The sequence below is a fragment of the Armigeres subalbatus genome, chromosome 3 (assembly GCF_024139115.2).
Source record: "Armigeres subalbatus isolate Guangzhou_Male chromosome 3, GZ_Asu_2, whole genome shotgun sequence".
In the NCBI taxonomy this organism is placed as follows: domain Eukaryota; kingdom Metazoa; phylum Arthropoda; class Insecta; order Diptera; family Culicidae; genus Armigeres; species Armigeres subalbatus.
Window position 1 is genome coordinate 135943023 of NC_085141.1, and position 27614 is coordinate 135970636.

Here is a 27614-nt window from a genome sequence, read left to right on the forward strand (position 1 = left end):
AATCGAAGCTTAGCGGATTGGACTAGTCATCAACACGTCGAAGACGAAGTACATGATAGGAAGAGGTTCCAGAGAAGACAACGTAAGCCACCCCCTACGAGTTTGTATCGGTGGTGACGAAATCGAGGTGGTTGAAGAATTCGTGTACTTGGTCTCACAGGTGACTACAGGGGAATAAATTTGGATTTTCAAATATATATTTTCTAAGGCATTTCGGACATAGTTCAACATATACTTAGTTTGAGTTATTGCCTTGGCATTGTATTTCTATTTGTTTAATACTCAAATGTATATGCCTAACTGACGGTTATGTAAACATTTCATAAACAATGTTGCTGGTAGTTCTTTTGTTTTTTTTGTGTTTTCTTTTGTATTTGTGGTTCGCTATCTGTTGCGGAAAAATCTACTCCCCTACGTATGTGTATTTTGTTTGAGTAATCCATTCCACATACTTTCTAAAAGTCTTACAAGTTTCACAAACTCTTCTCTATTAATGTCCACTACGATAATGTATCGGTTCTGTGTCTTGTCTACGATTAAATGCGGTAATTTGTTTTGTATATTGGTAGCTTAACCTTGTTCCTTTTTTGACTAGACTCACTTCATTCTTGTACAAATTACCGAGTTTGCGAGCTGATACGGCTTATACATATCTACAGTTACGTGAATATCGCAACGTGTTCACTTATAGCTACTGCATTCCTACGCGAGTACTTCATTTTCATTCGTCAGCGTTTAACCTGACTTTGTTTTACGTAAAACTAAAATTTAATAAAATTGGTTATCTTTGGAAAACAAGTGCGAAAGCGTTCGATAAAATATCTCTACAAAACTGACATTATTGGTTGTTCCATTGGTAGACGTTGTTGTTTCTTTCCTAATTGCTTAACAAACTACTAAGTAATGATCGAAAAGAATGACTAGAATTGGTTTGGTGCTTAATTTGTTCGCTGCAGTAGGGCTGGTCTACATTGTGCGATTTGACTAGGGTTGTTTAGTAGGATCGGAACCGTCCCAGGGCGGCGTACACTTCGGCCCGTTTCTCATCAATCGCTACGTGCATGGCTGGACTGTAAGGGTCGAACTGCAAGATTCGCTTCTTCCTCCGGTAGATTCCTTCTTTGCGCATCAATGCACATGCTAGAAGCTCCTGAAATGCGTAACTTGTATGATGAGTTTATATTGCTGGTGCAGGTTTAGAAAACATACATCGTTGATTGGGAACTTGAGAAACTTAAGGATACTCCGTAATGTTCCCTCGACGTTCTCCACCAGATCATCATAGAAGATTAGTTTCACTTCACCGGTAAAATTTTTCGCCCAGGACAGGTTGGTCTGCTCCCAGGCCCATAGTTTGTTTTTAACAAATTGCGTCCAATCTAAAGTTAAGATGCTTTTTATATTAATGTGTCAGATCGCGTTTTAATTTAGGATACTTACACCGACCCTTGGTTCGTCGGTATCGGTCGGGCGAGGCAAATCCTACGTGGCCACCACTCTGGCGGTTAAACTCGGCTAATATTGCTTTTTCAGGGTCTCTGACCAGCAGGATAGCTTTTCCGTATACGGCCCATGCCTGTGGACCCCATTCGTGCGTTTTTACTACCAAGACCTGGAAGAAAAAAAGGGAATAAAGGTGAGGATTGGTGGAAAGGAATCTCCTTCTCTACTAAAAGGCATTATTTATTTTTATTCCTGTTCGAATGTGCCACTGAGATCAACGATGAATTATGTAGTTTTAGGAATGAAATATCATGAAAATCAAAACAATAATAATGTTATGTTATCATGCATTGCAACCCTATCCAGGGGGTCCGTAGAGTAGTTGTCTACACGTCTGACTCTAAATCAGATGGTCATGGGTTCGATTCCCACCCCCTCCACACCCTTTAAATATTATAAGAGGTGATGGTCTATATGACTTTAAACGAATGCAAAAGTCTACGGCCATAAAAACAAACGAATTCTAATTGTAAGACAATTAGAAAAATACAATACAGCCGATAAAGAAGAGCATGATTGTAAAACTCCATTGAAGTATAAATAGAAATAGGTAGACATATGGCTTGCGATGGCGGTCCAGTTAGGTTTGGGTGGTGCACAAACAGAAAGAAGAAGAAGAGAAGAGCCCTATCCACATTCCAGTCTTGATTCTATGTAGTATCCCCCTAGTTGAACGTCAAACCCTGCCTCTAAAAGATAATCTTCAACTGTGAAAAACATTCGTGTTTTCCTCGAATTACCATTTTTCCCCAAACCATGCAAAGATAGTGCATGTATGTATGCATGAAGATGAACCTTAAGGCCTCTCACGGTGTCATTTAGAATGGCTGCCTTGAAACAAGATTTTTTTTGAAAGAAAACTTTAATTGTTGGTACAATCAATGTTAATTACTATGTCTGAAACTCGATTTGTGCAATTATTGCACAACATGTGAAAGATTTAGTTCAAAAAAATGTATTGGAGGGTAACATTTTTCGAACTAAATCTTTCACTCGCCATCTCTGGATAATTATTATCTAGAGAGTAAAGATTTGAAATTTCAAAAATCGGATTTTATTTGTTCATTTCGTTCAGTAAGAAAGGGGGATCTATTTCTAACTTTTAAACGCTCTTTCGTTTGATCATGCCTACACACATCAGATAGAGATTATAGCCTTTTTGTAGAATTTATCAAATATATTTCAAATCTTTATATGATGCAAACAGAAGCACAGGATTGGGACTAGGGTTAAAAAAATAGAAAAATGTAACTAAAAAAGCAGCTCTTAACTTACCGATGAATTAGCAACATTTTCTGCCGGAAAACCACTTTTAAGTAGGCCATAATCTTTGTACACACTTCCGGTCAGAACACCTGCAACGATTACCGGACATTAGTCAATCACTTTACCATAAGCCATTCAGCACACAAAATCTAACCCGTGGATTGCTGCAGCAGATACCGCAGCCACGTGTTCCCGCTACCGGGAAAAGACACCAGCGCCGTCAGTTCCCGTCCGTTGTTGCTGGAAGACTTCTGGTGCCCATCGTTTACTATTCTATCACTAGTTGTTATCTTATTGGTATCAAATTTGTTGCTGTTACTATTAGGCCATTGCGAAGACGAATGGAACTCAGCCGCCGTGGCTGACCGTTGCGGGCTGTGTTTGATGCTGACATCGTTGTGCCGTTGTGGTGGTTGCAGCTGGGGATCGTGAAGTGGTTCACCTTTTCTAAACTGTTGGATCGGTTGGAACTTTTTCACGAAATGCCCAGGGAAGGTTTGCAGCAGCTTGTAGGCCTTCGGTGAGGGTGGAGGGCTATCCATGTAGCGGAGCTCGGTGCACCATTGCAGGGGTGGTTTCTTGCCCAGCAGTCCCAGGTCCCTGTTTCGGAGGGTTTCGAACTCGCCATACCCCCGTGCATGGTTACGCTTCTGCTGCGGACTCTGTAGGCTGACGAAGGACAGAAACAGAATACCGCCGATGTACACCAGAATGGTACCGGCCAACCCAAAGAGTCGCCAACCGCGCAGTGCCATGGCAGGGCATTTTACAGAAGCTGCAATGGAGGGAGAGAAAATCGTAAATTGAATTTTTGATCCGACGGTTGAGTTGCTACAAATTGATATTTCCATTTCTCTGAAGTGGCTTACATTAAAAATTGAAAACGCGCTCTATCTACCACTCATCGATTGCGATGGATTTTCTTTCGAGAATGAGAAATCTAATGAAATTGGAGTCGTTTCCAGAAGTATCCACGTTGACGGTGAGAACTTTTTCTATTTCAAATGTATGCTTATACTTGAAGTAAACTAACTTTATATGCTGCCTTGTCATTTATCAGTGAACCACACGGTCGGCAATATTGCTAATGCTATTGATGACGTAGACCAGCAATTGCATTGAGGAAACAAGCACCTAAAACCTGATTTGGTTTGATAAGATAATCAACAAAAACACACCTTGGCAATATACTCATTCATGGTGGTCAATTGACAGCGTCACAAAATTTGCTTTAGATTTCAAATTGTAATGATATTCTACATTTAATATTCCAAATAAGGTTATATAGGTTTTAGATCATCAATCATCATGCATTAATTTATTTTGGAATGATGTCTTTAGACAAATTACAAATTAAGAACAAATATAAAATTACGGGAAATAGACCAATCAGATAATCAAAAAAAAAATTACAAATAAAACGAAATAGATCATTTAAAAAATGAGACAAATTGGGTAAAGTATAGAGCAGAGGTTCCCAATCTTTTGGATATGCGACCCACCTAGCAGAATCCCATATTGCTTGCGACCCACCAGGTACCAAATGCATTGATTTTGTGAAATTAGATAAAAATGAGTACGCGTTCGATTAGACAAATTATAATAAATTGCTTTATATCCCATCATTGTATTTGTCAAAAATCCGTCAATTTTTTGGATTGGATGAGAATTGGATCTGGATGGAATTTGAACTGAATTTGGGTTGGATTTGGATTGGATTTGAAATTTATTCAGATTGGATTGGAATTGGATTTCGATTTTATTAGGATTGGATTTGAATTAGATTTGGATTGGATTTGAAATAGATTTGGATTGGATTTGATTTTTTTTATTTCCTTATTAAAGTGAATTTTAAATTATAAATAAAGTTCATCACTAGATTGGATTTTAAATAGATTTGGATTTGATTTAGATCGGATTCGAATTGAATTAGGATTGGTGTTGGATTGGGTTCGGGGCTTACATTTGAATTGTATAGGACTTCTTTCTACTTGCCCAAATATCGTATAACAAAAAAAGCCGTTGACCTCGTCAGGTTTGTTGTTCTTTAATCATCCAATCATAAGTTAGATCCTAATTCAAAATATGGAATATTGTGTTACAAAGTCATGTGGTAACAAAGTTATGAATTAAGATTTGTCTTTTGCGACCCACCACTGAACAGCCCACGACCCCCCTGGGGGTCGCGACCCACAGTTTGGGAACCTCTGGTATAGAGCACAGGTCCCCAAACTTGATAATTATTGTATTATATAAAATATTGGATTTTGATTGAATTTGCATTTGATTGACATTGGATTTGGGTTGGATTTGGATTCGATTTAAATTCGATTTGGATTTGGCATCCCAAGTAGCAAAATTAATTTTATGATGCACTTGAAGCACACTTCTAGACTTGTGCCTTAAAACCACATTTAAAGCCAATTGTCCTACAAGCTTGCTCCAAGACAGCCATAAAACCACTATAAGACGAAAGAGGCCCACTCTTGAGAAGGTGTTCAAGACCATTTTCCAAGGTTCGCTTAAAACTTGTTAGTTTTATCAAAGTGAGCTTATGATGGCATGAAAGATCAGCATAAAACCCTGTTAGGATTACTAAGGAATTTGACAGCATGTGTTTTCGTTATCTAGATCCGCTGATGTTTATACTTGTTTATATTGAATTTTGTCTGAACCAAATCGAACAGTATCTCATAATGATGAAAATTATTATGGATACGTTGATAAATTCAAACTTAATTGCATTGTGATCGTGTAGTTCCACATGCCACAACCACTTTGTCGATGCTTTTCCGAATAAATGTAACAAATATTGAATGCGCCTTATTTATATTGAAAGATATAATATTATTTTGAAAAACTATTTTTATTTAAAAAATTGTACATACTTAAAAAAAATAAATTTTGCTCTACTTTTTATTTCGCAGATGTAACAATATTTGTTTTATGCCCCAATCTATGAAATGACTCATGCAGGTGAAATTAAAACAAATAGTTTTCATCGTTCATATAGAAATGGCTTCCATCAAGAAATTTGAAGCAGACGATAATCCGCCATGATTTCAATAGTTCTATCGAAAACCATCATAAGATTGGATTAAAACCACTTTATCTCATACAAAACCTGTTGGTTTATGCAGGAGCATGATAAATTGAACTAGATTTATCGCAATCTTGACGAAGCTTAGTTTGTCTTGAATAAAACTAACTAGTACTGGTCAAAACTAAGAAGTTTTATTGAAGAGCGTTATAAGTTTGGTGCTTTCATTATAACATGTTGTTTACATATCCAACGAAAACAAGTCGTTCATTTGGAAAGAGTTCGCCGTTGAATATTTACTAAACTAAATATCTGCACAAAATGCTGAATTAAATTAAAACTCAATAGGGTTACTGCTCCTCGGGTTCATAATACCTCTATATCAATAACAATCGAGAACAAATAATTGGAGCGCAAAATTTTTTGGATTTCCATGTTTGTGATGGGTTTCAGTAGTGGGCACGCATGATTGCAATAAAAAAACGACGCATTTGTTGCGTAGCTCAACCGTTCGTTGAAAACTGGAGAAATTCGCCTGTGTATTGTTCCCAGTTGGTTATGATTACGAACGCCCAAAAAATCGAGAAAATGTATTTTAAAGAAAATTGATCGATCATATGATAAATGGGAGGACATGAAATCTGCCTGGTATTGGAAGATCAAGACAGCTGATGCAGCTGGTGGTAAATTTGATCCGATAGAAAGAAAACTCCGATAGAAAAAAACAGATGCTTGCGCAAATGGAGTTTCCATATATGGGATAAATTTACATTATTTTTGCCTTTGATCCACTTGTTTTTAATTTATACACTTGTTTGCGTCCAATTTGACATTATGTTTTGTTTGTTTTGATGTATTTTTCAACAAGAGCACTTTCTCCCACTCAAAACCACATAGTTTTAAGGAAGTTTTATAATGGCATTTTCAAGATCGTTCTTTCTTAATGAAGAGTACCATAAAACTTTCTCAAAACTATTTGGTTTCAATTGGGATATAGTGCTCTTGCTGCGTAATTTATCAAAATAAACAGCTTAAGATGGACCTGAAGCATATCATAAAACTATTATAAGAGAATTTAGCTTTGAGGTAACATGGACTAGATGAAAACTATGATAAAACTCTACAGTTTATGCGAATCCTTGATAAACTGCTATCAAACTTGAATAAATCCAAATAGAATTCAAAATGTTACTTGGGATTGAATCTAATTTAAGTTGAATTTGAATTAAATTTAGATTGAATTTGGATTAGATTTGGATTAGATTAAGATTGGATTTGGATTGAATTTGAAATGGATTTGAATTAAATTTGGATTTGATTTACATTGGATTTGGGTTCGATTTGGATTTGATTTACATTCGACTTGGATTGAATATGTTTGATTGGATTGGACTTGAATTAGATTTGAATTTGGATTGTATTGAGATTGGATTTGGGTTGAATCTGGATTGGATTAATTTGAATTGTAGTTGGATCAGATTTGGATTGGATTTGTATTGGAATTTTATTCGATTTAGATTGGATTTACATTTGATTTGGTTTCGATTTACATTTGATTTGTATTCGATTTACATTGGATTTGAGTTGGATTTGTATTCGATTTAGATTCCGATTTGGATTGAATTTGGATTGGATTTATATGAAATTTCGATTGGATTTGGATTGAGATTGGATTTGGATTAAATTTGGATTGAATTTGGAAAAAAATTGGATTGGATTTGGAGTAGATTAAGATTGAATTTGGAATTGATTTAGATTGGATTTACATTCGATTTGGATTGGATTTACATTGTATTTGGTTTGAATTTGGATTCGATATGGATTTAGATTGAATTTGAATTGAGTTTGTATTGAATTCAGAATCGATTTGGATTGGATTAGATTGGATTTGGATTGGATTAAAGTTGGATTTGGATTGGATTTACATTCGATTTGGATTTTGATTGAATTTGAATTTGATTTGGTTTTGGAGTGGTTTCGGATTGGTTTTGGATTGGATGGATTGGATTTGGATTAGATTTGGATTGGATTTGGATTCTATTTGAATTAGATTTGAATTGGATATGGGTTAGATTTGGATTGGATTAAGATTGGATTTAGACTGAATATGGATTGGATTTATTTGGATTGTAGTTGGATAAGATTTTGATTGGATTTGAGTTAGATTTTGATTGTCCAATCCATTGTATTTTCAAAAATCTCTGCCATTTTTTATTCTATTTCTGAGTGTTTGCCTCGGATAACGGAAAAAAGTCATTGACTTCGTGAAATTGGTTGTTCTCTAGTCACCAATTAATTCCGTTGATCCATAGAATTAATTTTTCGCGACCCACCATAGCACTATGGGGAATTCTCATACAAATAGGTGGCCAAAAATATTTTTCCAATGAAAACTGTTTCTATATATATCGTGACCCAAAGTTTGGGAACCTATGGTCTAGAGTAATACCCTAGCGATGTTAGTGGCTTTTTTGCGCATAATGATGTGCTATAACTAAAGCATTTTAGAGTGGTTCAAAGTAAAATTCAAGGGAGAGAGAGCAGGCTTCCGAGCCTCTTGAAAGTAGACTTCCGAGCCTTTTCAAAAGAGCCTTTCGAGCATCTTGAAAGGAGCTTTCCGAGCCTCTCGAAGAGTTTTCCGAGCCTTTTGAAGGAGCCTTCCGAGCATCTTGAAAGGAGGCTTCCGGGTCCCTGGAAAGCAGACATCCAGACTGCTTGAAAGAAGGCTTCCAGGCCTCTTTAAATGAGGGTTTCGAACTTTTTGAAGGGGGCAAAATAATTTAAAGAGAACAACTTTCAAAAGGGATCAAGGTTCGACTGGCCAAAAACTGCCGTTCCATTCTATCGCAGGTACCAAGCTCAAAATACCTTAATCATTATTAACTCCAACAGATAGATCCTCGCTTGTAGACGAATTCTACTGAAGATCTAAAGTTTTTTTCGTCTTGAAATCCGACCATGCCACCACCCTGCTAATGGATTTCAGAGGCAATCGGATAACAAACCACTTTCTGACGAGGATATCGTCAAAAATAAGCTCGGACGAGGGTGAAAATTACACTCTATCTCCTTTCAAGAGGCTCGGAAGCCTCCTTTCAAGAGGCTCGGAAGCCTCCTTTCAAGAGGCTCGGAAGCCTCCTTTCAAGAGGCTCGGAAGGCTCCTTTCAAGAGGCTCGAAAGGCTCCTTTCAAGAGGCTCGGAAGGCTCCTTTCAAGAGGCTCGGAAGGCTCCTTTCAAGAGGCTCAGAAGGCTCCTTTCAAGAGGCTCGGAAGGCTCCTTTCAAGAGGCTCAGAAGGCTCCTTTCAAGAGGCTCGGAAGCCCCCTTTCAAGAGGCTCGGAAGCCTCCTTTCAAGAGGCTCGGAAGCCTCCTTTCAAGAGGCTCGGAAGCCTCCTTTCAAGAGGCTCGGAAGCCTCCTTTCAAGAGGCTCGGAAGCCTCCTTTCAAGAGGCTCAGAAGCCTCCTTTCAAGAGGCTCAGAAGCCTCCTTTCAAGAGGCTCAGAAGCCTCCTTTCAAGAGGCTCAGAAGCCTCCTTTCAAGAGGCTCAGAAGCCTCCTTTCAAGAGGCCCAAGCCTCCTTTCAAGAGACCAGAAGCCTCCTTTCAAGAGGCTCAGAAGCCTCCTTTCAAGAGGCTCAGAAGCCTCCTTTCAAGAGGCTCAGAAGCCTCCTTTCAAGAGGCTCAGAAGCCTCCTTTCAAGAGGCTCAGGCCTCCTTTCAAGAGGCTCAGAAGCCTCCTTTCAAGAGGCTCAGGAAGCCTCCTTTCAAGAGGCTCAAGCCTCCTTTCAAGAGGCTCAGGCCTCCTTTCAAGAGGCTCAAAGCCTCCTTTCAAGAGGCTCAGAAGCCTCCTTTCAAGAGGCTCAGAAGCCTCCTTTCAAGAGGCTCAGAAGCCTCCTTTCAAGAGGCTCAGAGCCTCCTTTCAAGAGGCTCAGAAGCCTCCTTTCAAGAGGCCTCAGAGCCTCCTTTCAAGAGGCTTGGAAGCCTTATCTCAAGAGGCTCGGAAGCCTCCTTTCAAGAGGCTCGGAAGCCTCCTTTCAAGAGGCTCGGAAGCCTCCTTTCAAGAGGCTCGGAAACCTCCTTTCAAGAGCCTCGGAAGTCTCCTTTCAAGAGGCTCGGAAGCCTCCTTTCAAGAGGCTCGGAAGCCTCCTTTCAAGAGGCTTTTCGCTGTAAATGAAAATAAGCATAACATACTGACCTGAAAACCTGACCTGACCTGACCTGAAGGCTTCTCAGTCTCTTGAAAGCAGACTCTCAAGCCTATTGGAAGCTAGCTTCCAAGCCTCTGCTGAGCCTCTTGAATGGAGACTTACGGGCTTCTTGGAAGGAGGCTTATGGAGGCTTATCTTGAAAGTAGCTGTCCGACCCTTTTAAAAGGAGGCTTCCGAGCCTCTTGAAAGTAGACTTCCGAGCCTTTTAACTGAAACTGAAAGCTGAAGCCCAGTGAGGATGAAATTGGTAGAAAGTAAACAGACGCGAAGTGTAATTGCTTTGTGTGCCGTTGGTTTTCAGTGCGAGGGGAGAACGGTACGAAACGCACCTGGTGGTAAAGTGACTTAAGATTGAAGAAAAGTTATTGCGGTTTGTGATTGTTTTTCAAAGTCGAGCGCGTCGGATAATTAGTTTGGAGAGATTTTCATCCGGTAAAGAAAAGTGGGAAATGGCCGAGAAAGTTACGTTTCCGCTGTTGAACAACAGCAACTATTCGACATGGAAAATCCGTATGCAGATGTTGTTGATACGGGACGACTACTGGTTTGTGGTGGTAGATCCAAAGCCGGATCCTGTCACAACATCATGGAGGAAGGCAAGTCAGAAGGCGCTGGCAACGATCGTGTTATTTATAGAGGATAGCCAGATGAACTTGGTGAGGGACGCAGACACGGCGCAGGAGGCTTGGAACAAGTTGAAGGCGTATCATGAGAAGACAAGTATGACATCACGCGTGTCGATCCTGAAACAGATTTGTAACCTCAATCTAGGAGAAGAACGTGTCGAAGGACCCGAAATGTAGAAGCATCTGTTCGAGCTTGAAGAACTCTTCGATCGTCTGCAATGCGCGGGTCAGCAGCTAGAGCCGTCTTTAAAAATAGCAATGGTGCTCCGGAGTCTACTTGATTCATGTGACGGATTAGTGACAGCGTTAGAAAGCCGGAAAGATGAAGATCTGACAATGGAGATCGTGAAGCAGAAGTTACTCGACGAGTGGCAACGGAGGACGGAACGACTAGCGAGTTTAAGTTTGGAGAACGGTGAAAAAGCGTTGAGGACATATGCGAAGCGACAGGAGGAGAAAATTTGTTTTTATTGTGGAAAGCCAGGACATTTCAAGCGGAGTTGTCGTCTGTTCCTAAAGATGCAAAGCGTGGACAATGGAGGTACCGTCGAAGCAAAGCAAGCAAATGAAATTGATAACCCGGTTTGTTTTTTCGGCCAAGCAGCATCAGCAAAAAGGGCGTTGGTTAATTGACAGTGGCTGTTCGTGTCACATGACCAATGATAAGCAGTTCTTCCGAAAACTGGATGAGACCGTGAAGACTGAAGTAGTGTTGGCTGATGGCTCTGTGGTGAAGTCTGTCAGTATCGGCGAAGGGTCTGTGAGGTGCATTGACGGCAATGGAAAACTGACTACGATCTGGATCAAAGAGGTGTTGTACATACCGAGTCCTACATTGGAGTTTTATCGGTCCAAACACTGCTGAAGAAAGGATTGAAGGTTGAGTTTGGATCATCGAGGTGCAGCATCGTCGATCCGTACAAGAAGGTAGTGGCTATTGGTGAACTACGAGAAAATTTGTTCGAGTTGAAGTGTTCATCGAATTGGAACGAGGTGGTCAAGTATGCGGAAGATCCTGTGTTGCAAAGAACTAGGGCAAAGCCAAATCAAGATGAACCTATAGAAGTGTTTATGGACTGTATGGACAATAATTTTGATTATTGGTGTCGGGGATTGCGAGGTAGGATGTTGAACAATTAGACGCAGGCTGCAAATATCGAGGAGGAGTGTTGAATTGCTACGATATTTTTGCACTTGCATCCTTTTGCTGGCGTTTTGGCCCACGCTCCCCTCACCATAGATGCATAAAGTGAAACAATAGAAAACCATAAATGTATTCAGTTGACACCCAATCGGTTACCAATAAACAGCGGTTTTATTGACGGGAAATTGTATCTTTTATTTCTGCAACTCCGTTTCGGTTTCCCCCGGTCTCGTTGGACATTCCACAAGATTCCAACAGATTCTTTGAAATTTCCAATTTCCAATTTCCACACTTTTTATACATTTTCTTCTTCGCAAGGCCAATGAGAATACGATTCAGGGGATTTCACTGCTGGCAGAATGGTTCAAATGTTCTCCTTCAGCATTCGCTTATTTCGGATCAAATGATCGACGCGCAATAACGACCAGGTAGGTCAGTGCAACAGTTTGGTCCACGAAGAATTGCAGCACGCTGGCTGTGGGCAACTTTAGCAACTATAGAAATGGGTCGGTTAGATAGAAACTTATTCTGGATAGCATTGTGTAAGGTTTCGGCCGAAAGGTCGGCCATTCCAGAGACGATGGAACATTTCCAAAATAAACGATTCAATAACTGATTCAGTTTACAGCGATTTGTTAAATGTGCCACGGTTCCAAAGTATAAAGTCGAAATTCTGAAAGGTTGTTGGAAAAAGGCTTTCTACTTGATATTGAAACCACGTAAAAATGATCAAGTTTATGGGGGGGGATTTCGAGATGTCGCGTGATTCAGAAAGAGCTATTCATTGATAAACTGAGCTTACACATCAGAAACACCGAGAAGCAGTTGTTGACATGGCTTGTGTCGCATAAAAACGATTATGAATGCGATCTACAGCAAATAACCTAGCAATGCTAAAGCTATCAGCACACTGTTTCGGCCTGATATCCATATCGATTTCTAATAAGTCTGACAGATATCCGCGTTCTGATTGATGGACGGCATTTTCCCGATATTATCGACGTCAGCCCTACAATGACTCTGACCACTATCAGTTGATGGTGAAATTGTGCCCAAAAATATCCGTCACCAACTATTTTCCGTACCGGCACGCGACGGCCGCATTGGTATGACCTAGCTAGAGTAACCGGATGTCGCCAGTGGATACGCGCAGCATCCCGAAACGGATTTGCCAGAAGAGAGTGAGCTCGATGTGACCTTGACCTCTTAAGCTCTCTTGAGGACTGCTGGTGTACAACGTCGGCTATGTGATTCTGAAGAGCGCGGGTGTTAAGGATGTTAAAGTTAAAGACCAATAAATAAAGCAGCTGGAAAGGATGCTATTGAACCTGAACTCATCAAGACGGGCCCGGAAAAGCTGGCCAATTGTTTGCACAGGCTGATAGTCACAATCTGGGAAACAGAACAACTACCGGAGGAGTGAAAGGGAGGGGTCATATGCCCCATCTACGAGAAAGGTGACAAACTGGAGTGTGAGAAGCTTCGAGCAATCACTATCCTAAATGCCACCTACAAAGTGATATCCCAGATCATCTTCCGTCGTCTAGCACCAATAGTGAATGAGTTCATGGGAAGTTTTCAATGAAGGTTTGGAAGCCGGCTTCGTTGACGACTGCTAGACAACGGACCAGATATTTACTGTACGGCAAATCATTAAAAAAATGCCGTGAATATCAGGTCTCCACGTTGTCTGTTTATCGATTTCATGTCGACCTACGACAGTATATATAGCGTAGAGCTATGGACAATTATGCGCGAGAATAGATTTCCCGGCGAGAAAGCTGACAAAACTGATAAAAGCAATGGTAGATGGACTTTCATGCCTGTTGTTCAATATTGCGCTAGAAGATGTCGAGATCTTTCGTGCTTGCTGTTTAACATCGCTTTGGAAAGGGTAACACGAAGAGCAGGGATTGACAAGAGTGGTACGATTTTCGTGAAGTCCGTTCAGCTATTTAGATTCGCCGACGACGACGTTGATAAGTATGGCATGTAGCTTTGGAAGCTTACATCGGACTGAAGACAGAAACTAAGTGGATCTGACTAGTTGTTGACACGTTGAAGACGAAGTTCATCGTAAAAAAATCCTAATAAAAGGAAAACGATAGCCACCCACCATGAGTTCGGTGGTGACGAAATCTAGTTAAGATGTATTTGTATTCGTGTATTTTGGCTCAGGGGTGACCGTCGAAAACGTTGCCAGCAGGGAAATTCGGAGACTCATCGTGGCATCGAAATCGTACGTATATAACCCGGTGAAAATAGTTCTCGATAGACGGGCACAGGAAGGTGAGGTGTGCAGCTTGGAGCTCTTCGACAACGTATCATAGAATGTCGATACAATCATCTGGAAGTCATTACAATAATATTCCGTTAACCTCTCGAGTCTGTTTAAATATGATTAAATATGACACGGTGAAGAACAGGGTTCAATAAATAAGGTGTGGAGTCCTCTTCAGACAAGCCTTGATGGGCAATGGAACAGCGAAAACGGTACAGTGCTATCATGCATGATTTTAATCCCATGTTGCACAGTTTAATCTGCCATGAAATTCCCGGGTCGATGGCGCCGTACCTAAACGGATATGATATTCGAATATAGAAACCAATAGCTTGTCAGCAGGGGTTTGAGTCGCACATAGGACGCCTACACCCGCAGCAAACGTAGATCAAATTTTATATTAACAAATTCCTCGTGGGCGAACAATCCCCAGCTGCTTTCTTGGAATTCCTACAAGTAGTGCATATTGGGAGGAAGAAAACGGGAATGTCCTCCATATTGCTTCACGAGTCCTCAAGGGCATCGGTTTCGAAACACATATCAAGTGGAGCAGTGGAAGCAGTCAGTGGAGCAGCGCAATAAAATCAAATTTATTCATTTATTGCTTTATCCTTATCCATGCCCGAGCATTCGGCAGTTGGCCTTCGTCGAGGGCAAAGTTGACAAGAGAGCCTAATTAAAGCAGTCCCCGCACGGTACCACGATTATATCGCTAATCAAATATAATTTTCTTCGTGGATTTGATATAGGCTAGTGGGTGGGTCGGATGGATGCGTTATGCGACAAAATCTACCTCGACCATCATTATTTGTGTGGATTTTATCGTTAGGTGTTAGGTGAGCGCGTTGCCCAACCCAGACAGTCAATTAACAAGGCGCGAGTAATGGCCTTAATGAGATTTGAGGGATGCGAATTAACTCGATTGATCGCCACTAGGTATTTGATTCAGCTGAGAATAAAGGTCGGTTATGCTTCTGTTAAACACGTTTTGTATGAGGATAAGAGGAACCGCAAATAATCATTCCGAATAATTATTTTATTCAATTATTCGACAGTGAAATGTGCAATTTTGCTTGGAATTGGAATCATATTTTTTCGTTTTATCGAATTATGGCAGACTAGTAATTATATTATTAGTTGTGGAATTGTTAGATTTCCAATTGGCATTAGAAAAGCCATAAAATGAATAAAATAATTATACCCTATTGAAAGATTGAATTTTTGATTATAACTTGTGATATTGAAAAGTTTAAATGAAAGATGAAGTTCTGCAATTCTAGAACTAGTTATCAGTTATAGAAGTAATGTAAATTTGATCTCCAACTGTTTCGGCCCGTAGGCCGTGTATTTTTTTTAAATTAGGGATCGAAATAAAACATCAAAGTGTTAAAAAATTTAATCTATTTTCCAGGAATTCTATTTTGTATCTATTTTGTACCTAATGATTCGTCCAATTGTCCACCTTCACTCAAAAAATCATGCTCCGAGCAATTCCACTCCATTAATGGCGCCTCTGCTACAAATCGAATAAACATTACGCATATAGAAAACTACCACCCAACTGCCAAAAGCCGACGAAAAGTAAGCAAGAAATAAATTACGAGCTAACAAGAACCATTATATGTAGAAAAAGCACTATCATTTATATTCGGGTTAGGGCAGATCTCTCCGCCGGTCTGTCCACACCACTCCATAGGTACGCGCGTTTGTATACATAATTTACGTGGGAAAACGGTTCCATATCCGGTGATGGCCACAAAGTACCATATAGCAGGATCGCAACCACCCTAGAAAAACCGCTATCGGTAGGTACCGAACTGGAGTTTCGCAAAAGCCTGTGTTGGTATGTACTCATACGTTTACAAGACAGAGAAAATAAAATTCAGCTTCTATGTAAGGGAAAAATGTTATGGGAAGAACGGACAATATGCGCCCCTAAGTGTGAAGCAAGTAAGTTCGCTTAAGCGTGTGCTTATAGATTCTCACCTAAGCGTGTCAATCGGTGAGCAGCAAGTCATGACCAGCCTTTTCTGGTCAGATCTCCATGGGGCGTGCACACGCATCCGCGAAGGGCTGCTGTCATCCTATTTTGCTCCAGCCATTTGGGGTCAATCATTTTGGCTATCCTGCCGGGTTATTTTTTGGATCTTGACGTTGATTTCAAAAGGTAAGTTTAATTCAGTGGTTGATGAGCGACGAATAAAATATTTGATGGTGGTTTGAATTACTACAAGGCGCCGGATAATAGATTGAGGTTTGGAAAATCACAAGGCTGGAAGAGCACCGGAAAATGGTTTGCAGTTTGGAAAATCTCATGACGCCTGTGGAAGACCGCTGAAAAATGGTTTGTGATTTGGACGTTTGGGAGACTGTCGTGAAAAGGGTTGACGATCTAGCCCTGGAAGCATTGATTTTGGTTAAAATCAATTTAGTTTCAAATGTATAGACTTGGTGGCGTTAGTGTACATGAGACTACCAGTTGAGCTAGGTATAACGAAATCTGTGAGATTTAGATAGTTCTAACAAGCTATAGTGTGCGTATACATAAGATATGTTTATTCCATAATTTATTTGGTGAGTGCAAGTGACATTGTGCACTAGGCATCCAAATGGCTATTTTCATTCAACTAACAGTAAAGCGTATTTTATTGTTCTTGTGCTCTTTGTATTACACTAGTTTTGTGGCGAAAAAATATCTTTCACTCACCACTTTTTTCTCGGCGATTTCTCGGCAAAAATCTGCGTGAATAAGCATTTTCTTCTCGTGAGAATGAGTGAAAATTGCGATCACTGGATTAGCTAAACACCTACTTAAGAAAGATGCAGAGAACTCTACGATTTGTCATAGGTGCCACGAAAGTTTTTGGTGCGACAGGAACAACAGTACGGAACGTTTGGGTAAAAAAAAAGAAACAAAAATTATGAAGATTCATGTACAACGAGCCTGGGGTTGAACGCTCGACTTCCGGCTTATAATGAGGACCATGTCCTCTGAAAAAAAATTTCTCCAAATTACTCAGATTTTCCGACTTGCTGTGCTGTGTATTCATGAACGGTTTTTGCTATGGAATTCGATGCAAGCGCATGCAATCTCCAAAATTAGGGAGATTTGATCTTATTTACATAATATCTACTCAATAAATATTTTTTAGAGCTAACTCTACATAACATCTGTCAAATCTACAAAAAAAAATAGCCGCTTGAGAACAATTTATATTTTCTGGATTTTTTTTTGTATGGGGATTAATGAAGGATCAAGTCTCCTCCTATTGAGGCACCAACGCAAAATCCAAATATCCTGAGATTCTGTTGGAATTTTATCAGTGAAGATCAATTAGCATATTTGTGGATTTGTGATGCAAAAAAAAAAAATATTATTGAGCAAAGTTGTTAAAATACTGCGTGGTCACTGAAAACCATCTGTAAGAGGGACAAAACACAGTAAATAATAGAGTAAATAAGGTTGTCAATTCAGAAAAATAACTCGTCAATTAACGATCATTCGTCTAAAGGATCTATTATAAAAATACGCAATAACAATGCTTCTTTAGTTCTTGCTAAAACAGGGGAGAATCAAGCCTCTCAAGGGGTCAAGTGTCCCAAGGAATCAAGTCTCCCCATCTTCCCCTACTGTATAAAGTTTGAATTTGAAAAAAAAAATCGAAATCGGCAGGTCTTCTGCTTGCATAACTGTATAACAATTTATAAATTGTGACGTGATACATCTTCAATGGTGAAAGCCAATAACAGCAGCGAGTTAAATGACTGGCAAATTTTCACAGCAATAATTTTTCCACCAAGCATCATCCGACGGATACATAAAGCTTATCGCGGTTTATAAAAAAAAATCTTAGTGAATAGTTTCAAAATAGTTGAAAATAGTGACTTTTTGTGAGAAAAAGTGACTTTAGTGTCTTGAGGTCGAAAAAACAGACTTTTTAGTGACTTGACCGAAAAAAGTGACCAAGTCACTAAAAAGTGACCTACTACCATCAGGCCTGCAAGATACACTGAATTGCTCGTTTTTTATATAATATCCCTCACCCTTATCCTCCCCCTTTTCGCAATAACCCTTCCACTCCATATATGACCTTTTCCTTGTGATAGAGAAATTGTGTATCAAATTTGATTGAAATCGGATCGGGGGTTCAAAATATTTATTATGAAAAATGTAGTAAAGATTTTCAATAAATTGGCACAATCTTTATTAACTTTTTGATCCAGACACATGTTTAGGTTATTGAAAAAATGTTTTTATCTAGTGGAAACTCCGAAACGGGAGCTTAACACAAGAAAGATTTTATTATTTTAAAATTTTGTTAGGTATAGATGTCTTAACCATTATTTTTAATTTAGTGATCTAAAAACATGTTTGGACGTCAGCTGTCATCGGTGTTGTAACATAATTCAGCCTAATAACCCATAATTTGCAATGGCTTGTATTAGCTGACTGGCGCATTTGAAACCGAGTTCCTCTTGTTACCGGTCATTGACCTTGAACAATCACCTAAAGGCTGATATGTGTGTTTTTTCCCAATAAAATATTAACCTTAATTAGAAAGCTAGATTTTGTTTACTAACCCTGAAATTCAAGTCGTAATTAGTCTTTAGGAAGGCTCCAATTTCATTAAAATTAAAAATAAAAAAAAAACATTTGAATTATATTCGATTTTGCTTTTGGTTTATACTATATATGAAAAATTGTTAAATTTTGTTTAACACATATGCACTAACCTACTAACTGATTGAATTTGTAAAACTAAGCATGAAGTTTAATTAGACACAACTAAAAAAACGTAAAACGCGCTTGTGTAGTTTTTTTAGGGGTCATTACAAAAAAATAATACTAAACCTATTCTAACTAGTTACTAATTCGGTTGCTGAGTGTACGGGAGCACGGCTAGCATCCCCAACGGATTGGAATGGGAACGTTTACCCATTTCCGGAATCATCGGGAGTCGACGGTCAGGGGAATGAGAGAGAGAACGAAAGAGAGATGAGAGCTAATGGGCAGAAAGATTGGACGATAACCGATGAACGGGGAGTTGGAGAAGAACCACGAAGCAAGTCAGACGGTTTGGTGTTTAACGCCGCGATTTGATAAAAAGAGACAACGTGTGTCGTGGAAACGGAGTAGTGGTCCTAAGTATTTGGGAAATCGTAATCTAAAGGGTTCGTACAGATAGTTTGGAAGAAGTTAAAATTTCCTCCCGACCCAACAAAAGCCTTCTGGCTGGTCCAGAGAATCGGTGAGCCGTGTTTGCGCCACCAACCAGTGACCCCAGTGTTCCAGAGCCATATCCCCACGTGTAAGACACCTTTTCCGCGTGTGTTAGAAGCTAGTGGCATTGCTCCAGGGAAGACAGCAGCAAGTTACCAGAAAGCGTCGTCGGAGCCTTATCCAACCCCCGATGTTTCGGAAGTGAGTGTGCAGATAGTTACCCGAGTCCCCCACGTCATTTCGGGTGGCTATACACGGTCTAGGTGCGGGGAATCGGACGACAAGGAGGTGGCATCTTGGCGAGGCCCGGCTGGGTTCGCCCCCGCTCGTCAACGACTGCTACCGATGTGATTTCCCCCTACCGTGAGCACTGAACGCTGACCAGCGTAATAGCAGCCAGGACGAAATTTAAACCGGTGGCCGAGCTCAGAGGATTCAAGCAGAGTATCGTCGAGAACGCGGGAGAAGAATTGCCAAGTCATCGAAAATACCGAAAGTGAGCGTGCAGATAGATACCCGAGTCCCCACGTCATTTCGGGTGGCTATACACGGTCTAGGTGCGGGGAATCGGTCGACAAGGAGGTGGCATCCTGGCGAGGCCCGGCAGGGTTCGCCCCCGCTCGTCAGTGACTGTAACCGATGTGGTTTCCCCCTACCGTGAGCACCTCTTCGATCGGTACATTGCCCGAAGATCCAGGTATGTCAATGCTCTCAATCTCGTTCCCCGTCGCATGTTAAAGGGCCCCAACAGTAGCTGATCGGCCGCATCGTTCCCTTTATTACCCCTCTCCCCCCTACCATTCCTATGCACGTTGAATAAAAAAAAGGTAAAATGAAAATCTCAAATTTCTTATTATGAGCCTTAGGTATGCATGCAAGTCCGTCTCTATGCGATTGTCCTTTGATGTGTCGATGTCCACTTTGCATATCTGGAGTCCTCCAAGTACGTGAAAGCCGGCCCTGAACCAAAGAGTAGCCCTGAGCTAGCCGTTACTTACACTCTATAGTGATTTTTATCAATATTTTTACCGTAATATCACTGAAGCTTTGAAATAAATTTTATAAAACCAACTAAACTTTTTTATTCGACGCGTGCTAAAGTGAATCACTTTGCAACAGTAACCTGAATACTGTTAATGTTACTTTGCAACAGTAACCTGAATGCAGAAATATCGAAAAACAGTGATTAGCAGTTAGACGGCACAAATTACGATAAAGAACTATGATACTCATTCAGATCTTGCCGAATTAAATACAGAATATTATGCTGAAAACCGCGAAAATATTATACACTTGACTCATTTCACAGAATTCGGTCAATTTTATCAAAAATCTAAAGAGGAAAACAGATGAGTAATTATTTCACAAATTTTCTGTTGTTCAACTGTGTGAGCATCGGTAAAATTATTTACAAGCTGTTGAGATTTCGGTGAAATTTGTGCATTTTGCTTCTTATTCCCACTGATGTGGCTAGTCGGGTGCTAGTTGGGTGGAAAGGTTTTTTCTCATCGCGTTACGACATCGAGTCAATCACAGTCGGCGCCTGGGAAGAAGTTTTCCACCAAAAAGGAAATCCTGAGCACAAAAGAAACAAAACAGTCATTATTTTGCATTTCCTTTATCCTTGGCTTGGAGAGAGAAAATATTATCCTGGCAGAGGCCATGCAGATTCTATGTTTCCTTTGGGTACACGAATTGTGGTTTTATTGTGGGGTGCATTTTATTTTTCTATCTACTGTTTGTTTTTTTTTCCAAAATATTCGCATATAAAAGGTTTTTTTGAGACGAAGAAGTGCAACACAAACAGTTTTAGGCTGGTTCTATTTCTTAAACATTTTAGGTCACCAAATTGTCGATGGTTACGGAAGACCGGCCAAATACCGGCGGTTACGGGGGAGCCTCCGATGTCGGAAAAGTTTCCAATTGGAGTAAAGTAAATCCACTAGTATCTGAGTAGACCGTGATCAATTAATTATTATTTTTCATTTAGGTAAAGGCCGAAGTGGTTTCTGCAGCACAAAAAGTCGTCTCCAACCACGCCGTCTACTGAGGCTCCGCAAATAGTCTTCCACCTGATCGATCCGCCTTGCTCGCTCACAACTTGCTTTCCTGTACCTGCCAAACCGCTGCCGTGAACCATTTTCTCCGGGTTATTGTTTGACATTTTGGCTATGTGCCCGGCCCTCCGCAGTCATCCGACTTTCCTGGTGTGAACGATGGAAGGTCCTCCCAATAGCTGTTACAACTCGTGGATCATTCACCTCCTCCATGTACCGTCTTCCATCTCCATCATAAATAGTACACAACAGTATTCTTTTGAAAACTCCAAGTGCGCGTTGGTCCTCCAGCATTGTCCTGGCTTCGTGTTTGTAAAGGTCCGGACGCAACCGAAAGCCTCGAAATCCACCGGTGTGCAAGCACTTCAGTATATTTAAAAGTTTGTTGTGGACGGATTTCGAATCTAAAGATCAGAATCCGTACTGCTATATTTTGACTAAATGTTTAAATTGAAGTAGACCGATTGGCTAAACTACTACTGTAAATAGTTCAAATCGCACCTTGAGAAGCGATGCCTTTGATTTATATTTCGGTGTTCTTACTTTACTTATTGCAATTTGCAATTTGAACACAGTTTCTTTTGGTACAATTATGGAAACCAGGCGAACAAATAACACCTGATTCTCCGCGTTCTCTGGGTTGTTTGTTTTTCATTTGTGTTGTTTTAATTTCAAAGTCTACTTTCCATTTCAATGGAAAAAAAAAAACTTAATGTCAACAGGATAAGGTAAATTATTTATAAATTATTTATCTTAAACTGCCAACGGCACGGCAAATGCTGGGTAAAGCGTACCATTGGTACTTCGCGTACCTGAAAGAATAAGTTTCTAGACTCTATCTCGCGGTCCTTAGCTTCTTAGCTGGCAGCTCCTATCCCTACATCCTTGTGGCGTTGTCCGGGATACGAACAACCTTAGGGAAGGTTTGTTGGAAGGGATCAATGGTGCGAATGTTTAGAGGTAATCATACCATCTACCAGAGCTGCGGCAACACACACGAGCTGGGAACAGCTTTCATAGTGATGGGCGATACGCAAAGGCGCGTGATCGGGTGGTGGCCGATCAATGAGATAATGTGCAGGTTGAGGATTAAAGGCCGGTTCTTCAACTGCAGCATAATCAACGTCCATAGCCCACGCTCCGGAATTAATGATGATGATAAGGACGCATTCTACGCGCAGCTGGAACGTAAGTACGACAGCTGCCCAAGCCACGACGTCAAAATCATCATAGGATATTTGAACGCTCAGGTTGGGCAAGATGATGAGTTTAGACCGACTATTGGGAAGTTCAGCGCTCACTGGCTGACGAACGAAAACGGCCTACGACTAATTGATTTCGCCGCCTCCAAGAATATTGCCATTCGCAGCACCTACTTCCAACACAGCCTCCCGTATCGGTACACCTGGAGATCACCACTGCAGACAGAATCACAAATCAACCACGCTCTGATTGATGGACGTCACTTTTCCGACATTATTGACGTCAGGACATATCGTGGCGCTAACATCGACTCTGACCACTATCTGGTGATGGTTAAACTACGCCCAAAACTATCCGTCATCAACAATGTTCGGTACCGACGACCGCCGCGGTACGACCTAGAGCGACTGAAGCAACCTGATGTCGCCACTGCATACGCGCAGCATCTCGAGGCAGCGTTGCCGAAAGAGGGTGAGCTCGATGGGGCCCCTCTTGAGGACTACTGGAGTACAGTCAAAGCAGCCATTAACGACGCAGCGGAGAACATCGACGAGTATGTGGGACGAAGTCGACGGAACGATTGATTCGACGAAGAGTGCAGACAGATTCTGGAGGAGAAGGACGCAGCGCGTTCGGTCGCGCTACAGCAAGGTACAAGGCAGAACGTGGAACGTTATAGACTGAAGCGGAGATAGCAGACCTGCCTTCAGGAGAAGAAACGCCGCCTGGAAGAAGCGGAGTGCGAGGAGATGGAACAGCTGTGCAGTTCTCAAGAAATACACAAGTTTTATCAGAAGCTCAACGCATCCCGCAAAGGCTTCGTGCCGCGAGCCGAAATGTGCAGAGATAAAGATCGGAGCATCTTGACGGACGAACGTGTGGTGATCGAAAGGTGGAAGCAGCACTACGAGGACCATTGAATTGCGCTGAGAGTACAGGCACTGAAAGTCAAGGCAGCGGAGGAGATGGCCACGTCAGTTCAGCGGACGATGGAAGCTAACCAGCCCCCACCTTGAGGAAAGTTCATGCAATTTTTTGAAAATTTATGTGAGCAATTGTCCACGCTGGGGGAGGGGGTATCAAAAACTGATCAAAACCTGTCCACTTGGTATATGAACATCCCCTATCCCGTAACACGGCAGATCACTTTGACGTAGTGTGTTGCGGTGTAAGATCTACCAAACAGAGCCCTAGCTTAATCTATTTTTCTAACTAGGGCAATAAGTTGTGGTAATTAAGGATTCATCGTATTTAGTCCCCGCTACCAACAGCAGTCTCAGAAATAAAACATAATTAATGTTACCTTGAAGACAGTTGAAAGACTCGAATTCCTCTTGTTTGAGGCTTAACTGTATGCAGTGGAAACAACTTTTCAAGCAATTAGTTAAAAAAACTCGGTACCTGGTCCTAGGCCGAACTGACAGCTGGAAAATCGAGTTAGGGGTTTAAATACGTACTAACACTTCGTGAACTGGTGAACAATGGTAGTGAGAAAAACACACGGAAGTTCTGATTACTGAACAAATTCTCTTGCTTGAAATGGTCTTGTAGACAGAGCTAAATCCCGGGTTTGTCGCTATTGAAGGAATGCCTCCAAGAAGAACAAGTTGTCAGTCATCATCAGGCAGCCGTACTAGTAAGGCGCATACCCCAAAACGACACCGTATGGACTGAGGATCCGGCGACTGACGGGGGCTAGTGGAAGGGCTGGGCATCCAACCCATGACCATCCGCTTGTAAGGCACGAGCTTATAAGATGTTTTTGATGTTGTCACAAAAGGGAAATGTTGTTGAGCCACAATCTCAGTCATTTCGCGACTAACTTTTAAAAAAGGCCTAATATTTTGACTTAAATATATATATATATATAAAATCAGAAAATATATTAAGCTCTTTTAGTGGAATGTATTTAACCGTCTAAGACGAATTGAGTACTCTCCATTTAATTCCACCAATTATTTTCGATATCTTTGCAGATATGTATTGTCTTTGACGATATATAAATTTCCAAACGACATTGAATTTTTATTCACAAAATATCAAGAACAATTAGGGAAGAACGTTTATTATAGTAGAATATTGAAATTTGTGTTGCTGTGATGCACACTCAGGAAAAAACAAAGTTTTGGGACAAACGTATTTTTTTTCAAATCGCCTATACTCAAAATGGCGTAAGTTAGCGCAAGATTTTCCGTGGGAATCTGAAAGTCCACATCCCAAATATTATCCCCATCTAAAAATCTCCAAGCGGAAATGCGGGGAAAAAGTGACTGACTTTTACATTTACAATATTTACAATATCTCGATTTTACATTTTACATTTACAATATCTCTATTTTTCAGTATTTTGATTTTGAAGATTTTTTTTTTCCTTCGTGATATCACGATTTTTGTTGTAATGATATGAACGCTCTTTTGATTATCTTTACAATGCTATATAAAAACCTTGGTATCGTAAAAGAAAAAAATCTTTCAAAAACTGATATGCAGTAAAGCTCAATTTTGAAGAGAAAACCGCGTTTTTAACCTTTTCTCAACTTTGATAGCTGATAAATAGCTCTAAAAAACTATAACTCGAGAGACCTGAAATTTCGGCGTTTTTTTATCTTGTGTATCTGTTTTCGAAAAAAGGTAGATTTTCCGATTAATGGCCGCCCAAATCCCCATCCCTCGATCTCTCCTTATCTCGATGGTCCCTTCAATATCGAGATATGGAGAGGCGACTGTAGCGTGCGGCCAAATGATATTTTTGACTATATGACCCGTTCAGCATGCGATATTTATAGTAGGGGAAGGTGGTCGGTTCCTGCTAGGGATCCTATATTAAGAGATGTGCGAATACTTTTCCAGACAATTTAGCAACGCTGTTACTTTCGTAAACAAACGCTGCCAGCACTTGCCGTGGCGCAAAATGTTGGTGCTCGAACATGACTCTGCATATAATGGCATTTTCAGATTTCTTTATCCAACGTCCAACAGTGCATTATCACTAAAATAAAAGTGCAATACAAATGAACAAAGTACCATGCATAAACAAGACTACTTCATGTTGCCAATGTGAAACAAATTGTTTATTCGACAAAACTTTTCGTAAAATCTTTTTCACTACAATCGCAATACCTTTCAATCCGCAACAATAACAATGTTCATTTGACTCAGATTCTGACAGCTCTTAATGCTCGATTGGCTCAAGATGGCCGCTTTCGCATATCTCTGAATGTATGATCCCTAGTTACTGCCGGTACTGGTCGATTGTAGAGGTGTGCGCCGGTCCGATATTCATCGTCGGCGGCGTTTGTCAGAATTTTGGTCGGCGGCGGCGGCGTTTTCGGCGTCACGCCGAAAGCCATTTTAGCCGGCGTGAATCGGCGTGGCAATTTTTTCATTACGTTCTTCTAAGTTTTTTTTAAGACATTAAAAGAAGAATCTTTTGAATTGAGCATGAAAAATCTAATGAACTTCTCCAGAAAAATCTAAAAGTTTTTCCAAAATTTGGAAAATATTTTCGATAAGTCTTTGGAATTCCCAAATAAAATTGTTTGGAATTTCAGCAGAAAATTCGTCGCAATTTACACGAGAAACTTCAAAGTTCTTAACTTCTACAGGAAAAACTTCGGAAATTTACGAAAAGTTCCTGTTGAGTTTCTGTTGAGTATTCTTCAAAATTTGCACAGAAAATTCTTGATAACTGTAGGATAGTGCGGCTGGTAAAATGAGTGTTTTACCGTTGGCCTTCTCAGTGTAGAATAATAAAGACGGCTAGTTTGGCATGGCCGCAACGATAAAAAAGTAAATTCTTAGGAATTTTCGAGGGAGACTCAAGTTTTCAAGAAAAACTCTCTGGAATGGTAACGAGAAATACACCGTAAGTTTAACGGAAACTTCTTAAGAATGTCCGCGGAGGATTGTTCAAAATGTCTCAGCGAAAAATTGTTCGAAATTATTGGATTTCTATGGGAAATTCTTTGTACAGTAGACGTTCGATAAATAAAAGTCATTTAACTGCAATGCTTTTAACAGCATTTCAATAGTTACATCAGTTTTGCAGTTATCGGACAGCTGAGCTTCAAAACAATGTCAAAATCGATGATAGTTGCATATCGCTGAACAATCGGGTGCACTTTTATTCTGACGTCATCTGACAATTGTTTGCCGTCTAGAATGCGTCGCAGTTATCGAACGCCATTCGCTAACTGAAACGAAAACATGTTGCAGTTATCGAACGACTAGTGTATTGTCCTTAAGAAATTCTTGGGAATTTCCATTGGCCGAACTAATAATTTGGTCGAAAAAGTCGTTTTCCCTAACAAGTCGTTTGGCCGAATAGGTCATCGACCCAAAAATGCTGCATGGCCGAAATGGTTGTTTGGCAGAATGGCACATTTATCCGAAAATATCGTTTAGGCCAACAGGTTATACGGCCAAATGTCAATAACTGAACAGGTAATTTAATCCAAAATATCCATCCATTTGGCCTTGACATTTACGTTGAAAAGGCCTATTGTCAAACCTTTGAACGAAATTTCGTAACCTGGATAAACGTCTTTTTGGCACATTTTTTTTCCTTTGGCTGTCCATTCCTTTCAGCCAAACTACATTTTCGGACATACCAGATAACAGTTTCCGTTAAACGTTTAGTTTTGCTAAATGGTACCTGGTTCAATGTCTTTTGTCCTAAAGGCCAGTATCGATTTAAAAATAGAGAGGCCACGGAATTTTGTTCAATGGTCAATTGACAAAAAGACCATTTCGCCATACAAATGGCCATTTCTGACCATATTACCAGTTCAATACGATGTGCAGTCATTGAAATTTGGCCGTATGACCCGTTGGGCCAAATAACATTTTCGGCTAAATGGCCCATTCTGTCAAAAAACTATTTCTGCTAAATGGCATTTTTGGCCAATGATCGTTTCGGCCGGATAACCTGTTAGGGCAAACGGCTTTTTCAGCTAAATAACCAGTTCAGCCCTCTGTCGCTTTCGGCCAATGGAACTTACCAAGAATTTCTAATCGAAAATAGAAAGAATTTTCTGAAGAAATCCTAAAAAATCCTCAAAAATTCCGAGTA

At 40.4% G+C, this 27614-nt stretch overlaps 1 protein-coding gene across 2 annotated transcripts in view; it reads right to left on the reverse strand.

The window, feature by feature from the left end:
* Positions 1-239: 239 nt before the first annotated feature.
* Positions 240-27614, reverse strand: part of LOC134226161 (WSCD family member AAEL009094) — a 104113-nt gene continuing 76738 nt past the window's right edge. The window contains exons 1-6 of one of the 2 annotated variants that reach the window (XM_062706756.1): positions 3639-3657; positions 2924-3544; positions 2779-2858; positions 1441-1612; positions 1210-1379; positions 240-1150 (exon numbers count right to left, since the gene is read on the reverse strand). In XM_062706756.1, coding sequence (XP_062562740.1) covers positions 995-1150; positions 1210-1379; positions 1441-1612; positions 2779-2858; positions 2924-3524 — 1179 coding nt within the window. In that variant the 5' untranslated portion in view covers positions 3525-3544; positions 3639-3657 and the 3' untranslated portion in view covers positions 240-994. Of the gene's footprint in view, positions 1151-1209; positions 1380-1440; positions 1613-2778; positions 2859-2923; positions 3545-3638; positions 3658-27614 lie in introns of those variants that run through there. The other variant, XM_062706755.1, reaches the window with a different exon arrangement.